The sequence below is a fragment of the Nerophis ophidion genome, linkage group LG09 (assembly GCF_033978795.1).
Source record: "Nerophis ophidion isolate RoL-2023_Sa linkage group LG09, RoL_Noph_v1.0, whole genome shotgun sequence".
Classification (NCBI taxonomy): Eukaryota; Metazoa; Chordata; class Actinopteri; order Syngnathiformes; family Syngnathidae; genus Nerophis; species Nerophis ophidion.
Genome location: NC_084619.1, coordinates 53,388,107 through 53,405,606, shown reverse-complemented (window position 1 = coordinate 53,405,606; position 17,500 = coordinate 53,388,107). Strand labels below are relative to the sequence as shown.

At 39.3% G+C, this 17,500-nt stretch overlaps 1 protein-coding gene across 13 annotated transcripts in view; it reads left to right on the top strand.

The window, feature by feature from the left end:
• The window catches only part of camk2g2 (calcium/calmodulin-dependent protein kinase (CaM kinase) II gamma 2), a 145,409-nt gene that overhangs the window by 101,382 nt on the left and 26,527 nt on the right, over positions 1-17,500 (top strand). For 3 of the 13 annotated variants that reach the window (XM_061911234.1, XM_061911236.1, XM_061911237.1), the window contains exons 11-16: positions 3,055-3,138; positions 3,210-3,252; positions 4,694-4,753; positions 10,004-10,044; positions 10,475-10,507; positions 16,972-17,016. In XM_061911234.1, coding sequence (XP_061767218.1) covers positions 3,055-3,138; positions 3,210-3,252; positions 4,694-4,753; positions 10,004-10,044; positions 10,475-10,507; positions 16,972-17,016 — 306 coding nt within the window. The remainder of the gene's footprint in view (positions 1-3,054; positions 3,139-3,209; positions 3,253-4,693; positions 4,754-10,003; positions 10,045-10,474; positions 10,508-16,971; positions 17,017-17,500) is intronic. The other 10 variants (XM_061911235.1, XM_061911238.1, XM_061911239.1 and 7 more) reach the window with 5 other exon arrangements.

Genomic DNA, 17,500 nt, shown 5'->3' with positions numbered 1-17,500 from the left:
CATTCATTTCCTCGACATGTTCCCTACACAGACATGCTACTTAGCTAACGTCTCGCGCAAAAATGAAGTTACTGATGGAAGACAAACTCCCAAAGTTTGAATTTGATTAGTTTCTTGTCTGCACAGCGTGAGGAAAACAAGTGAACAGAAAAGCTGCAGCTTACTAGTGCCCCCTGAGGAAGAAGACGGTATTTAATTGCGAGTGGAAGTTTTAGCTCAGGGGTGTCAAACTCGTTTTCATTGCGGGCCCCATCGTGGGGCCGTTTGTTATAATGGATATATCCGAATGTTATTGTATAATCTCTTTCTGATTTTATTACACAATTCCCAATATTTATGTGAACATATTCTCTTCCAAAATCTGAATATTTTGGGGATTTTTTTAACTTCATTTTATTTTCACAAAAAAATGTTTGGAATATTTGTTAATAAAGGGGTGTCCAAACTTTTTCCTCTAAGAGCCGCATACTAAACAGTCAAATTCTCATTATATGTTTTTGATTAAAAAATTTGCTGCGGGCCAACAAAACTGGAGCTACGGGTCGCATTTTGGACAACCCTGAGTTATTAGTATCAGCTTAATTCTAATTAGATCTCAATTTTTTGCACTTCTTACTATTTTTGATTCAGAAATATGCTGCGGGCCAACAAAACTAAAAGTGCGCATTTTGGACATCCCTGTGCTAACATAATGTTTTTTGCATGGACAGATCATTCTCCATTTTAAAAGACATGCAATTGTATGCAGAACATGCAATTTTTCTGTCAAAATGTAAAGAACGCGTACTGTATTTTTGGAGTATAAGTCGCTCCGGAGTATAAGTCGCACCCCTGGTCAAACCATGAAAAAAACTGCGACTAATAGTCAGAAAAATGCGGTTTGTTTGGTTAGAAAGATGAAGTGCTTTATTGACATATTATTTCCAGGCTTTTGTGGGCCACGTTAAACGACGTGGTGGGCCACAATTGCCCCCCAGGCCTGGAGTTTGACGCCCATGATTTAGCTTGGTAATGCTAATTAATTTAAATAATACGGTGACGTCAAAGAGTAAATTAAAGCTGTAAATTGTGGTAGCCATGCTAGTTGAGAATGTAGTCAGGCAAATATTTACTGTTACTACAGTGCACAAACTAACCAAACACTCCAGTGGCGGTATCTTTTTAGAGCAAGATCATTGTGATCAATGCCGAGCAACTACTTATGGTATATCTGCAACAATACGGTGAAACCTTGATCTTGTACAAGGTTCGCCAACCAAAAAGTTTTTATAGTGAAGCAGAGTTCCCCAAAATAATCTATGTAGACACAAATGATTGGTTGTAGCCTTAACAAAAGCCTATATTTTAGTAAAAAACAGTGTGTGTGTATGTATGTATGTACGTATGTGTATATATATATATAAATAAATATATATATATATATATATATATATAGATGAAACAGATCTGTAGAGATGAAGTAGTCTTGTGATTTTTTTCCCACACCTACATATATATACACATATATATATATATATATATATACACACAATATATATATATATATATATATATCAAACCAACATAATAAGGAGGTAATGGCTCAACATTATCTTTTTTTGTCCAAACAACAAAACAACGTTACAGCAAGCTTTAAATGTCAACCCTTAGCACGCACACAAATACACAAGTCTTGTTGGTGTGCTCCAAAACCAAAAACAAAAGAAGAAAAATCTCTTTAATTTGTGGCATTGTTGAACACTCTGGGAAATTCGAAGTAATAAGCGAGAGGTGGATTAACAAAGTCACCAGTTGCGTTGGAACAAACTAACAATGTGAGCCGATCCTTCGTCGACTTGTGTCCGGTAGGGCCTTCTCCTTCATAAAGGTCCGCTCTGGCATTGTTTTCAATCTCATCAAAATTTAACACTTGCTCAGGAACAGAGCCCCCTGCACTGATAAAATCCTCGAAGTGAAGGGGCTTCAATGCAAGTTCAATGGTTGTCTAGCAAACTGGAGCTTTACAGCGAGACAGGGGCTGGGAGGGATACCGGTATGACACTTATTATTCTTTAGAAAGAGATATATATATTAAACAATGCCACCATACCGGTGTCTTTTTTGTTATGGTCGTTTGCTCTTCTCTGCGCCTGACGGGCACAGCACAGGGCATTCCCTTTGGTGCAAACCGCCCCTTGTGTGGTAATGTAGGTTTTACTCTGACTCACAATGACGCAACAAAACAAACTTTTCAAAAGAATATGGCGGCTACGATGCTGACTTTTCGACTCCTGAGTGATGCAATGATAATAACAATGGCTATTAGTGAATGACTCCAGCTTTATTTAAACATAAACCAATTTGCTTGAGAACCTATACCTCTCCTTGTAGCGATTTTATCACTAATCTAGTCTGTTTATATTGTTCGGTTGTGTTAGCGACTTAGCATGGAAGCTAGCGATAGCTTCTCTCTGATACTTGAGCTACTCCTCGTCCTGCCTCTACTAACCTAGTGCAGCAGCTGTGTGGCTAAAAAGTAGTTTTAAACTGAACAGCCAGGCAACGAACCGAACATAATGCAGAAATTTAAGGAAAACTGCTTTGACCTGGTAACGGCTAACTAATGAAGTTACAAGAATAAACAACACTGTATGTTACTACTTACAACAAAATTAATCGGAGTACTCTCAACACTTGTTATCTAGCCATAAAACACTTGAGCAACTTTAAGCAATTTGCACGTTTTTTTTTTAATACTGATATACATCGCATTTGGCCTAAAAATACCAGGATATCAGTTTGGCCCTAAATGAGACTGAGAGTTTGGACACATTTCAAGTGTTTCTGATTAAACAAAGTGATCTCTAAGACAGGCTGACACAGCTGTGACCGGCGCAATGTGCAACAATTGTGCCTCGAAAATGGCCATGTCCGCACACAGAGGCATCTCTGGCGCGATATGAACGTTGGTAGACTGAAAGGGACGCAAACAGAGGCGTTCGTGAATGGAAGTTCTGTGTACGTGTACTTCATGTATTGTACTAATGTGATATTTCATCTCCGTTACGCACACAGCAACGCTCCACAGTGGCTTCCATGATGCACCGTCAAGAGACTGTGGAATGTCTGCGCAAGTTCAACGCTCGGAGGAAACTTAAAGTAAGTGTGGACACGCATGTGAACACACACATTTTTCCCGATTCCTAATAGCATTACTAATCTGTCCGTAGGGAGCCATCCTCACAACCATGTTGGTATCCAGGAACTTCTCTGGTAAGTACGATAAAAGATGTTCTGTATTGGATTTGAGACAATCAAGTCGAAAATCTCAGTATACAGTCGTGGTCAAAAGTCCACATATACTTGTAAAGAACATAATGTCACAGCTGTCTTGAGTTTCCAATAATTTCTACCACTGTTATTTTTTTGTGATAGAGTGATTGGAGCACATACTTGTTGGTCAAAAAAACATTCATGAAGTTTGGTTCTTTTATGAATTTATTATGGGTCTACTGAAAATGTGACCAAATCTGCTGTCACCTTTTCTCCTCCAAACATACAGCTACATTTTTGTTTCATCTGAGATCACCTGGACAATGATAAGACCTTCTGTAGGAAAGTTCTGTGGTCAGATGAAACAAAAATTTAGCTGTTTGGCCACAATACCCAGCAATATGTTTGGAGGAGAAAAGGTGAGGCCTTTAATCCCTGGAACACCATCCCTACCGTTAAGCATGGTGGTGGTATTATTATGCTCTAGGCCTGTTTTGCTGCCGATGGAACTGGTGTTTTACAGAGAGTAGATGGGACAATGAAAAAAGAGGATTACCTCCAAATTCTTCAGGACAACCTAAAATCATCAGTCTTGGGTGCAGTTGGGTGTTCCAACAGGACAATGACCCCATACACACGTCAAAAGTGGTAAAGGAATGGCTAAATCAGGCTAGAATTAAGGTTTTAGAATGGCCTTCCCAAAGTCTTGACTTAAACGCGTGGACAATGCTGAAGAAACAAGTCTATGTCAGAAAACTAACTATGTTTGGAGGAGAAAAGGTGACACAGCAGATTTGGTCACACTTTCAGTAGACCCATAATAATTTCATAAAAGAACCAAACTTCATGAATGTTTTTATTGACAAACAAGTATGTGCTCCAATCACTCTATCATAAAAAAATTAGTTGTAGAAATGATTGGAAACTCAAGACAGCCATGACATTATGTTCTTTACAAGTGTATGTAAACTTTTGACCATGATTGTATATTCAAGATCTAATATTCCATGGAGGGCGAGCCTTATTTATTGTGCAGTTTTAATTCTGCACAGTGGGTGTTGCCTCCAATTTCCTCCCTTCCACACTCTTGATGGAGCGCCGGTCTAAGAGCCGGCCAACTTGATGGCCTTGTAGGCTGATGCATTATTGCTGCTGTTATTTTAATGCATTAATGTAAGCAAAGCCGCTCCCCGGGGTGACTGCCAAATGCTTTTAATTGGCCTGGATTGATCCTGACTGAAGCGTGCAGACATCTGGGAGGCGTCAAGCACGAGATTGAAGTCACGCCAATATTAGCGTGTTGAATGAAGGCACAGGGACGAGGGTTAAGTAAAATTATGTCCCGCTTATTAGGGGTCACTTATGATCTGAGCTGTTTCACGTTAATGAAACCCTGGGCCTTAAAGACTGAAGTGAGGCTGAATCCCTCTCTGTCCCCTAGTGGGACGGCAGCATACGAGCCCTGCCGCCACCACCAGCACTGCCGCCATGGCACAGGAAGGTACGTCTGCTATAGACGGCTACAGTCCGGCCGGGACTCTGCCATCTTTGCATTCGGGTTGTTGGCATGCAGGCGTGGGGCTGCCTGAATAGACCCAACTACCCCTCCCCAACCCCTGATCAACTACCTGGCCACTCTTGACTGGTTGTTGTCATTGCACCCGGGCATCTTGGACACAAACACACACACACACACACAAACGCGCGCACAGGATGCAACACTCCTGTGACCGACACTTGCAGACCTTTCCAGCTCAGCCATCATATTCCAATCAGAAAGATATCTTCTGTAATGACACATTTGCATAATTTCATATCCACACTTTGGTACTTGGCCGATGCCCAGTCAATGCCTGCCTCCACCCCACCCCCCCTGCATGGCCTCGTCTCGAAGGGCCAGCCAAGCATGTGTTGGAGCAGACAGTGTGCCATTCTGCATGGTACTCCATGATAAAGCAATGCACTTCAATGTCCTGCCTGCCTGCTGTGTTGATATGCATGCAAAAAAAATGATCTGATTATGACGTGCATTTTTGTGCATCCACTTTAATCGGAATACTTTACTTTGACATGCGCAGGACCTAACAAACGGAAAGTTGTGTTGTCATTTGTGCTATGGCACCATCTTTTGGACGGATTCGCTCGCTGCAGGTGCTGAAAAAGCAGTGACTTCCACTGTAAACAAACATGGATCGGTGCATTTCTGCTTGTCCGACGTTATCACTGTATTTTTTTATTGTTTTTTTCTCTGTTCACTACTTTTGTTTTACCTCTCTTTTTGAAATTGAGCTGTTCTGTGCTTTTTATGCTATTATGTACAGGTTGCGGCGCATCTTTATGTTACGACATTCTGTCCAAAAGATGGGGACATAGCACAAACAATAACACAGCTTTCCAGTGTCTCTGCTTGAGTTTACAGAAAACTATTGAACACAAAACATTATGGACGTTGGCAAAGAAAAATCCATAAATTAGCCGCACCGTTTTATAACCGCAGGGTTATTAAAGTAGCGGCTTGTAGTCTGGAATTTACGGTTCTATAGTTTGTACACACATGGAGGTAAGAAATATTCAAACAAAGACAAAGGTCCTGATCTACAAACCCCGTTTCCATATGAGTTGGGAAATTGTGTTAGATGTAAATATAAACAGAATACAACGATTTGCAAATCATTTTCAACCCATATTCAGTTGAATATGCTACAAAGCCAACATATTTGACGTTCAAACTGATAAACATTTTTTTTTTTTTTTTTTTTTTTTTTTTTGCAAATATCATTAACTTTAGAAATTGATGCCTGCAACACGTGACAAAGAAGTTGGGAAAGGGGGCAATAAATACTGATAAAGTTGAGGAATGCTCATCAACCACTTATATGGAACATCTCACAGGTGTGCAGGCTAATTGGGAACAGTTGGGTGCCATGATTGGGTATAAAAGCAGTTTCCATGAAATGCTAAGTAATTCACAAACAAGGATGGGGTGAGGGTCACCACTTTGTAAGCAAATTGTCGAAGAGTTTTAGAACAAAATTTCTCAACGAGCTTTTGCAAGGAATTTAGGGATTTTACCATCTATGGTCCGTAAAATCATCAAAAATTTCAGAGAATCTGGAGAAATCACTGCACGTAAGCGATGATATTACGGACTTTTGATCCCTCAGGAAGTACTGCATCAAAAACCGACATCAGCGTGTAAAGAATATCACCACATGGGCTCAGGAACACTTCATAAAACCACTGGGACGGCGTGGCGCAGTGGGAGAGTGGCCGTGCGTAACCCGAGGGTCCCTGGTTCAATCCCCACCTAGTACCAACCTCGTCATGTCCGTTGTATCCTGAGCAAGACACTTCACACTTGCTCCTGATAGGTGCTGGATAGCACCTTGCTTGACAGCTCCCTCCATCAGTGTGTGAATGTGTGTGTGGATGGGTAAATGTGGAAGTAGTGTCAAAGCGCTTTGAGTACCTTGAAGGTAGAAAAGCGCTATACAAATAACCCATTTATTTATAATTTACTGTCAGTAACTACAGTTGGTCGCTACATCTGTAAGTGCAAGTTAAATCTCTACTATGCAAAGCCAAACCCATTTTTAAAAAATATCCTGAAACGTCGCCGGCTTGGCTGGGCCCGAGCTCACCTAAGATGGACTGATGCAAAGTGAAAAGGTGTTCTGTGGTCTGACGGGTCCACTTTTGAAATTATATTTGGAAACAGAGGACGTGGTGTCCTCCACAACAAAGAGGAAAATAACCATTCGGATTGTTATAGGCGCAAAGTTCAAAAGCCAGCATCTGTGATGGTATGGGGTGTATTAGTGCCCAAGGCATGGGTAACTTACACATCTGCGAAGGCACCATTAATGCTGAAAGGTCCATATAGGTTTTGGAGCAACATATGTTGTCATTCAAGCAAGACAAGTGTTACAAAAGCGGGGCTTCGTAAAAAAAGAGTGCGGGTACTTTTCTGGCCCGCCTGCAGTCCAGACCTGTCTCCCATTGAAAATGTGTGGCGCATTATGAAGCGTAAATTACGAAATTCTAAGTTAATTATTATTTGCAAAAAAAAAAAGTTTGAGTTTGAACATCAAATATCTTGTCTTTGTAGTGCCTTCAACTGAATATGGGTTGAAATGGATTTGCAAATCATTGTATTCCGTTTATATTTACATCTAACACAATTTCCCAACTCATATGTAAACGGGGTTTGTACTTAAGGTTTGCGTGTACTAAAACTTGTAAACTTAATAGCACACACACAGCTGATCCACTCAACTTGTGCACAGAGGATTGTGTCTCTTAAGTGAGCAGAATAACGAGCGCAATCCATTTAGCGTGTCTGTCTTCATGAAAATGAAAAATATATGCTGACCATATAAACTGACCATCAGGAATGCCCACAATACTGGAAGGAAAACATGCAAATAAAACTATATAGCACACGCAGTTTGACATATCCAAGAATAAAACTTAGCTTAAACGCATCTTAAAAGTATGTGCATACTGACGCATCTCTGAGAAAAAGGAGCGCTTGATTTGCCCACCCGAAACCACCTACAGCACATTTGGAGCAATCAAAAAAAAAATGGTCATCAAAGCAATTTTTTAATGTTATCAGATTTATCAGTGTGATGTAATAATTCCTCATATTGGCCTGATAATGATTGGTCCGGTATTCATCATGCACCCCGAGTTAGTCTCCAAAAGTGTCCAGTAAGAACAAAAACAGCCAAGAGATTTGTCACCACTCGCTGAAACATAATCTGGAGAAGTATGAAGGCTCTCTGAATAGTCAGACACTAATCTCTCCTGCTACATCTTCTTATGCTCTGGCAGACCAAGTGCACATGAGTTTTTATAAATAGTTAATTTATATACGCTAGTAAGGTAAAGTTTTGTACCTGACAAGTTTCGGCAACCCTGCTTCTGCAGCCTTCATGAAAGCTTTCTTTTACTAGCCTGTATAAATCTACCATTTATAAATACACATCAGTAGGCTAAATGAACTTCTTCAACATAAAGTGCACATGAGGTTGATGCCATTTTGTGTACAAAGTTGGAATAAAGTGTTCATGAGCGAGGGCGATGGTTATGGCCAAATGTAGTCATGGCTACCCGCCCCAAATGAATGTAGGGAAAACACTTCACTTTTTGCATATTCTGAGAATCAAAAAATTGTGTTAATGATCTATATCAGTGGTTCTCAACATTTTTTCCAGTGATGTACCCCCTGTGAACATGTTTTTAATTCAAGCACCCCCTAATCAGAGCAAAGCATTTTGGGTTGAAAAAAAGAGATAAAGAAGTAAAATACAGCACTATGTCATCAGTTTCGGATTTATTAAATTGTATAACAGTGCAAAATATTGCTCATTTGTAGTGGTCTTTCCTGAACTATTTGGAAAAAAAGATATAAAAATAACTGAAAAATAAACAAGTGATTCAATTATAAATAAAGATTTCTACACATAGAAGTAATCATCAACTTAAAGCGCCCTCTTTGGGGATTGTAATAGAGATCCATCTGGATTCATGAGTTTAATTCTAAACATTTCTTCACAAAATATGAAATCTTTAACATCAATATTTATGGAACTTGTCCACAAAAGATCTAGCTGTCAACATTAAATATTGCATGGTTGCATTTCTTTTCACGGTTTATGAACTTACATTCATATTTTGTTGAAGTATTATTCAATAAATATATTTATAAAGGATTTTTGAATTGTTGCTATTTTTAGAATATTTTAAAAAAATATCACGTACCCCTTGGCATACCTTCAAGTACCCCCAGGGGTACATGTACCCCCATTTGAGAACCACTGATCTATTTTATTAAATACACCAACAAAAAGTTCAGAGGTGAGTTATTCAGAATGCTCGGCATATCTTGACCTCTACAGTGATGCTATTACTGTAGCATCACTAACACACAAAATGTGTTTATGTGGGCCCTGCATCCTTCCATTCTCTAAGTTTGGACACCTATTCTGTAGAGCAAGTACATTTAAGCGTAAGTAACTGTGTTGGCCATACTTACTGTGTGCAAAGTTGACGGCGAGTATGTGTGTGCTTTCCTCATTTTTGCCGTGAATGCTGCATGTCAATGTGTTTTTTTGTCTGCACATTTTTATTAAATGCCAACATTAAATAAATACATCCGCGTTTTCTTTTTACCTTCGCGTTCCTCCTTCCAATTTTGGTAAAACTGGAAGGTAAGGAAAGATGACCGGACGTTGGCTAAAGCCGACACTAATTATGTAACGTTTGGCTTCACAGTGGAAGAGGGGTTAGTGCGTCTGCCTCACAATACGAAGGTCCTGAGTAGTCAGGGTTCAATCCCGGGCTCGGGATCTTTCTGTGTGGAGTTTGCATGTCCTCCCCGTGAATGCGTGGGTTTCCTCCGGGTACTCCGGCTTCCTCCCACTTCCAAAGACATGCACTTGGGGATAGGTTGATTGGCAACACTGAATTGGCCCTAGTGTGTGAATGTGAGTGTGAATGTGGTCTGTCTATCTGTGTTGGCCCTGCGATGAGGTGGCGACTTGTCCAGGGTGTACCCCGCCTTCCGCCCGATTGTAGCTGAGATAGGCACCAGCAACCCCAAAAAGGGAATAAGCGTTAAAAAATGGATGGATGGATGATGTGGATTAATGGGTCCAGCTGAGCTAGCATTGCTGCTGTAATAATGTTTTTGGGTTTTTTTCTGTTTAACTACATTGAGTTCATTGTCGATATTTGTGTCTTGCAGCGTGCAAAACTTTGCTCAACAAAAAGTCAGACGGCGTGAAGGTAAGTTCCCCTCGGCCCAAGTTAAAAGTTGTATTGACTTTTTCTGTCCTTTTCTTCTGTCTGTGTCTAACTTCTCGAGGTTCCTTGGCTTTAGGAGAGGTTGTAAACAGGACTATTTCATGCTCTCTCTTAAAGAGGGGATTTGAATTTGTAAAGCCGGTTGTTTCTTTTGGCCTAGTGGTCAGCTTGAGTAGTACGTGCGGTGGAGCGCCATCATTAATAAAAAATATCCCAAAAGCTTTATTTTCTAGCAATTTCCCTTTCTTTTCTATAAATGGCTAACCGTTTTTCTTTATCTGTCAGCGTACGTAGCCGCTTTCCTTTTCTTCTTTTTCTATACTGCTTCTGGTTTGTTTTTTTGTTTAGTTATTGCTGCCCGATGAGCCTTTATTTACTTTCCTCCTCCTCCTCTCCATTTGCTGTCTGTCAGAAAAGGAAGTCCAGCTCGAGTGTTTGTTTGATGGTGAGATGAGCTCTTGTCGGTCGCTTCCGTTTCCATTTTGTCATCCGTTGTCTCCTTTCGTGGCTCTTCAAACCGTCCCCTCTCTGTAGCACGTTATTAGCCTTTGTCTCTTGGCGGAGATGCTTGAGCTGTCGCCGTCTGACACTTTTCATGGCATTCATGTGGAATATCTGATGTCCATCCTCCATCCTTGCATCTCTCCGTGTCGCCAAAAAAAACACCCAGGCACACACTGGGGCAAATATTTTCTGTCATGCCTACCCCCGAGGGACAAAAAAATGTTCACGCCCCCCTTAATTAAAATACTATAAACTTATTTATTTATGTATATTTTTCAAGCTTGACTAGCACTTGTTTAAAATAAAGAGCTTGTTATTCTGAAGAATGTTATACTTTCTATACTCTTACCTACCATATATATTTATTGAAGCACAGCTGCCATTTAGCTGGAGGTGTGTGTATTGTTCAAGCATATATAAAGAGGCTAATACGAGTCTTACTGGCTCTTACGACCCACCAGGAGGACTGGTCCCACAATTTAAGAAGAACTGATCTTCGCAATTTTATATATATATATATATATATATATATATATATATATATATATATACAGTGGGGCAAAAAAGTGTTTAGTCAGCCACCGATTGTGCAAGTTCTCCCACTTAAAAGTATGACAGAAGTCTGTAATTTTCATCATAGGTACACTTCAACTGTGAGAGACAGAATGTGGCAAAAAAATACAGGAATTCACATTGTAGGAATTTAAAAGAATTTATTTGTAAATTATGGTGGAAAATAAGTATTTGGTCAACTATTCAAAGCTCTCACTGATGGAAGGAGGTTTTAAATCTCAAAATCTCACGATACATGGCCCCATTCATTCTTTCCTTAACACGGATCAATCGTCCTGTCCCCTTAACAGAAAAACAGCCCCAAAGCATGATGTTTACCCCCCCCATGCTTCACAGCAGGTATGGTGTTCTTGGGATGCAACTCAGTATTCTTCTTCCTCCAAACACGACGAGTTGAGTTTATACCAAAATGGATACATGGATGATACAGCAGAGGATTGGGAGAATGTCATGTGGTCAGATGAAACCAAAATAGAACTTTTTGGTATAAACTCAACCCGTCGTGTTCCGAGGAAGAAGAATACTGAGTTGCATCCCAAGAACACCATACCTTCTGTGAAGCATGGGGGTAGAAACATCATGTTTTGGGGCTGTTTATCTGCAAAGGGGACAGGACGATTGATCCGTGTAAAGGAAAGAATGAATGGGGCCATGTATCGTGAGATTTTGAGCCAAAACCTCCTTCCATCAGTGAGAGCTTTGAATGGTTGACCAAATACTCATTTTCCACCATAATTTACAAATACATTCTTTAAAATTCTTACAACGTGAATACCTGGATTTTCTTTTCACATTCTGTCTATCAGAGTTGAAGTGTACCTATGATGAAAATTAAAGACCTCTGTCATCATTTTAAGTGGGAGAAACTAAATACTTTTTTGCCCCACTGTGTGTGTGTGTGTGTGTGTGTGTGTGTGTGTGTGTGTGTGTGTGTGTGTGTGTGTGTGTGTGTGTGTGTGTGTGTGTGTGTGTGTGTGTGTGTGTGTGTGTGTGTGTGTGTGTGTGTGTATATATATATATATATATATATATATATATATATATATATATATATATATATATATATATTACTTATTTTTGCATTCATTCCTGTCCATTGTCATCTTTCTCAAAATATAACAGCCACCCCACCTCAACATTGCTCAAATCTTCAATGCAAGACAGAAAAATGCAATATAATGTCAATATTTTGGTTTAAGTTAGACATGCCTGGGAAAGCCTAAGCTTGCTTCGCTTTGCATGTGGGTCATTCCACCTTAAATGTCTGTCTTTTTTTCAAACTCCAGATGTTCTAAAAACACATATTGAACTACTCAAGACGTGTATCGATCAGTCTTAGGGAACATAATTTTCATTTTGTTCAAGGTTCCTAAAACAGAGATGAGTCCTTTGAGTAACAAGAGTGAGCTTTTAGCATATAATTAGCATGTACCGTATTTTCCGGACTATTAAGGCGCACTTCAAATCCTTTTTTTTTCTCTAAACTCGACTGTGCGCTTTATAACCTAATGTACGGAATAATTCTGGTTTTACTTACCGACCTCAAAACAATTTTATTTAGTACACGGTGTAATGATAAGTGTGACCAGTAGATGGCAGTCAACATAAAAGATACTTATAGACTCCTCTATGGCTGGGCGATATACAGTATCGATATACTTGATAAAATCGCGAGTTTGTCCCTGTGCGATATAGAAAATGACTGTATCATGATATTCGAGTAAACGTTCTCAGGCAGTTGCTTTTAGCTGCTGGCATTACACTACAGGTTCTTCTCACTCTTTGTTGTCTTTCCTTCTCGCAGAGAGGTAAACAAGCGCACCTTCTTACATACGTCACATACGCATACGCCCTCGCGGAGCAGAGAGGTAGCGAAATCGGTAACATTAGCTGTGGTACTAGCGGTGCGGTGCGAGTGGTAATACGAGAGAAAAAAGGTGCGAATCTGGTAACAAATGAAGGAAGAAGAATTAATTCCCAAGAAAAACAGCACGGGGTCCATGGTCTGACGGTGGTTTGGCTTCAAGCGGGAATATGTCGAACAGACAACCGTAATGTGGGTCAAAAGCGTTGCTACAAAAAGTTCTATTACTGCTAATTTGTAGCATCATTTGAAAAGTCACCCGCTAGAGAATGAGAAGTGCTTGAAACTCCGCATGTCAACATCTTTGTTCGGTGCCACACCAACAAAATGCCGAGGCAACCATTTCCACATCAACACCGTACGAAAAAAATAGTGGACAACAGAAGGAGATAACGTCCGCAGGAACCTACCACATAGCGAAGGATTTGATTTCCTATTATGAAGCTCATTTTTATTTGACTGTTTTTTTTTTTTCTTTCAAACTGTCATTACTCAAAACATAATTTTGAATCAAAATCAATGTTATTATGAATTATCGACCTATCCAAGGTTCCCATTACTTCACATCAAATATTCCACTATAAATATTTTTGGTGGAAGATTTTGCAAATTTGGTAAATAACCAAAACATTTATGTTTTGTTGTTTACTTACTGTACCGGAAATAAACCGAACCATGACCTCTAAACCGAGGTACGTACCGAACCGACATTTTTGTGTACCGTTACACCCCTAATAAGAACGGTTAATAAAACAACAAACTTTACTCAAAATACAAATCAATTTCATCATTAAACTACTTTTCGCTGCATGCATAGACCTAAATCCTAAACATAAAATCATTGTGCCTCAAAAAGATGGGAAAATTAGTTTTGCTATTGCATGTTGGAGGCCATTTTAATACCCAGACACACAAGGGGAAGATATTGTGATGAATGGCTAAAAGAGGCAGCACTTTGGCATGGTGCTGTACAAAGTGGCATGTATCCATCGAGACACTCCTACTGTAGCGGTGCATCATGTGGTGGGCGAGGCTGCAGGATCAATTTTGTTGTCTAGTAACGAGTATAGTCATCATCAGCATAATCTCCAACCCTAACTTCACTTCATTGTTTGCATATTTTCTCTGTCTCTTTCTCTCTCTCTCTCTCTCTCTCTCTCTCTCTCTCTCTCTCTCTTTCTAACTCGCAGCCTTCCATCTCCTCCTCCCGCCTTTGTGCTCGTTCTGTATTGAACATAAATTGCGATGTTGACATTGGCAATTCAAACAGCGGGCTTTGTTCCTCGGGGGTCTCTCCCAGCTTGTGCCCCGCGGACCAGGCGGTATTTACGCTCTTTAAATCCTGACAGACAAACGACTTTCATTTTGCAGCCGGGGCGTCACCTGCTTACCTGCTGCTGTGCTATAAAATGAAACGCCATATGTCTGCAGCGTCAAGAAACGGCAATATGGGAAATGATATGAAAAAGATGAGGGGTTATTGTTATAGCCCATGTGTACAGAAGCCGGCATTTTAGTGACTAGCGAAGGGATGCGCACAAAAATAATGGCTGTCAAAAATAAAAAAGTTAATTCATATGATCAATCACAAAAAATTTTGCATTAATCATTTTTATATGCAGATTAATCACAGGATTTATTTTGACTCTAAATGCTCATCTACTGTTGTTATACAGTCAATGATCAGGAAAATGTATAAATAAATACATTAAAAAAAATATTAACTCCAAAAGCCAATTCCTGAAGGAATTGCGTGTGAATGCTCCAATGCTGAAGTTGCAGTGAAATGCTGACAGAATGTAGTATGAATGTAAGAAAAGTTTTAATGTTGGAATGGTTTGAATGTTGAAGAGCTGACGCTGAACTGAAATGCTAATGGAATGTAGCATGAATGTTGGAATGCTCTAAATGTTGAAATCGTTTAAACGATAAAATAGTTTGAATGTCCGAATGGTTTGAATTTCCAAGGAAACCGGAATTTGGTTTGGAACTTGTGAAAGTGTTAGTTTGAATGTCCAGGATGAGTGGAATGTGGTAATGTTGGAATGGTTTGAATAGGTTGAAAAATGTGGGAATTGTGCAACTCGGAAAAATGTCCCTTCATTTCATTGGTAACTTCCCTGAATTTTGGGAGAAGCTGGATTGTTTTTTTTTTTGTTTGTTTTTTTAATGATTGGGAGCATAAATTTCCTGAATGAGCTGAATTGGTTCGTGTTGGAATTGTTTAAATCGGTCAAGCAATGATGAAGTAGTGACAGTTTTTAATTTGAGAATTCCTGGAATTTTTTATTTCCTTAACCAACTTGGTTTTTGTCCTGAATATGAGTGTTTTGACGGTGGAACGGTTGACATGGGTTGAAAAATGTGAAAGGAGTAGTCGAACTTAAGAAGGGTGGAAACAGGTTGCCAAAAAATGGGAATTTCTGGAAATTAGTTGAATGTGGAAAATGAGTTGAACGTCTTGAAGGTGGAATGGTTTAAATCGTTTGAAGAATGTGGGAATTTTGGAAGTTTCACAAATGGTCAATTCATTTTGAATGAAGAAAAAGAAGGAATTATGGGGAATACGGGAATTTTTTTTAGAATTGTTGAAATAGAGCACACAATTCCTGAACAGGCTGAATATTTTGAAGTTGGGACGGTTTGAATCAGATGAAAATTATGGGAATTGTGGAATTTTGAAGAATGTCCAATTGATTTCAACGGGAATTTCAGAAAAATTGGATATTTCGGGAAAGCGGGATTTTTTTTTAAAATGGTCTGAATGTGTTGAAGTGGTTGGTGTTGAAATTTTTGAAATCGGTTGAGAAATGTTGAAGTAGTAACATGTTGAATTGAGAAATGGTATTATGGAATTTCGGGAAAACCGGGAATTTTTACAGTTAAAAAAAAAACTTAGTTTTTTTGTCCTTATTAAAAAGAATGTTTTGATAGTGTAACAGTTGAAATGTGTTGAAAAATGTGGAAGGAGTAGTTGCCAGAAAAATGGGTGGAAATAGGGCTTTAGAAAAGCAGGAATTCTGGAAAATCCTCAAATTGTTTTGAACTTGCAAAAATTATAGTTTGAATTTCCAGAATGGTGGAATGTGTTGAAGGTTGAATGGTTTGAATAGGTTGAAAAATGTGGAAATGGTTGAAGTTTGAAAAATGGCCAATTCATTTTGAATGGGGAAAAATGTCCTGGAAAATCTGGAATTCTGGGATTTTTGGGGAATTTGTCAAGGGAAAGCCTTTGTTTCCCGAAAAGTTGGGACGTTGTGAATCGGGTGAAAAATGTGGAAGGTAGAGCGCGACAAAATCTGGTGAAGAAGAAGTTGAATAATAATAAATTATTTTGGTGTACAAAACCTTATGTGTGAATGTTTTGGAGCATTAACCAAATAATATAAAAATATGATAAGATAAAATAGAAAAATAAAATTAAGTTTGATGCATACGTCAGTGCAAAATTAATCGAGTACATCGGAAGAACACCAATAATGCCATCAAACCTCTTTATACTTTAGTAACCATAAGACAAGAATTAATGACCATTTAAAGCAAAGAAACTTTGAACAGATGCTAATAACTTCACCGTTTGATGGATTGATTGAAACTTTTATTAGTAGATTGCACAGTACAGTACATATTCCGTACAATTGACCACTAAATGGTAACACCCCAATAACTTTTTCAACTTAAGTCGGGGTCCACGTTAATCAATTCATGGTAACCATGGTACCTTAACAGGTATTATTATAAGCAACACGTCCCTCAGATTACTCCGCATCATGACCGATTGACGTTCGGTTTAGCGACGCCACATCGTGTCATCAACGGATGCACTCCGTCACCCCACAGCTGTGTGCGCTGGCGTTGTTTCGTTGTGTTTTGTCTTGTGTCGCCACGGAATACCACACCTGGGTATTCCCTGGCATCATCATCCATCCCCCTCCTTGCATGGTAAAGAGTGTCCTACCTCCCCCCAGGAAGCCCAGACAACTGTGGTACACAACCCAGCTGACGGCACCAAGGTAAGGCGCTCCTCCTCTGACTGTTGGCAAACCCGCCGCTGCTAACGCGAACACACTTGGCGGATGCTAACGCAACATCTTTTTTTTTTATAGGCTTTCTTTTAAATGTACAATTTTGTAGCTAATGTTGTTAGAATCCAAACCATTACAGGGCAGTAAAGTAGAATAGAGAAATGCTAACCCAGCTTGTTCAGGCTAAAATGAACATATTTAGAGCCTTAAACAACGATATTTAATGCTGGGGTGTCAAACTCATCGCTGTTACGGCTGCTTTCCTGAGAATATATACTAATTTGAAGTAGAAGTGGGAATTTTATGATTACGATTCAGGAGCTACTACTTGATTAAAAATCCATTATTGATGAATCTTTTAACTTATGTATAATGATGCAGTTTTACATTTATTTTCGAATCACTAAATAAGCGTTTATTACTTGTAACTTTTAAAAAGAGTGCATTTGTGATAAGAAACAGTAAATTCATT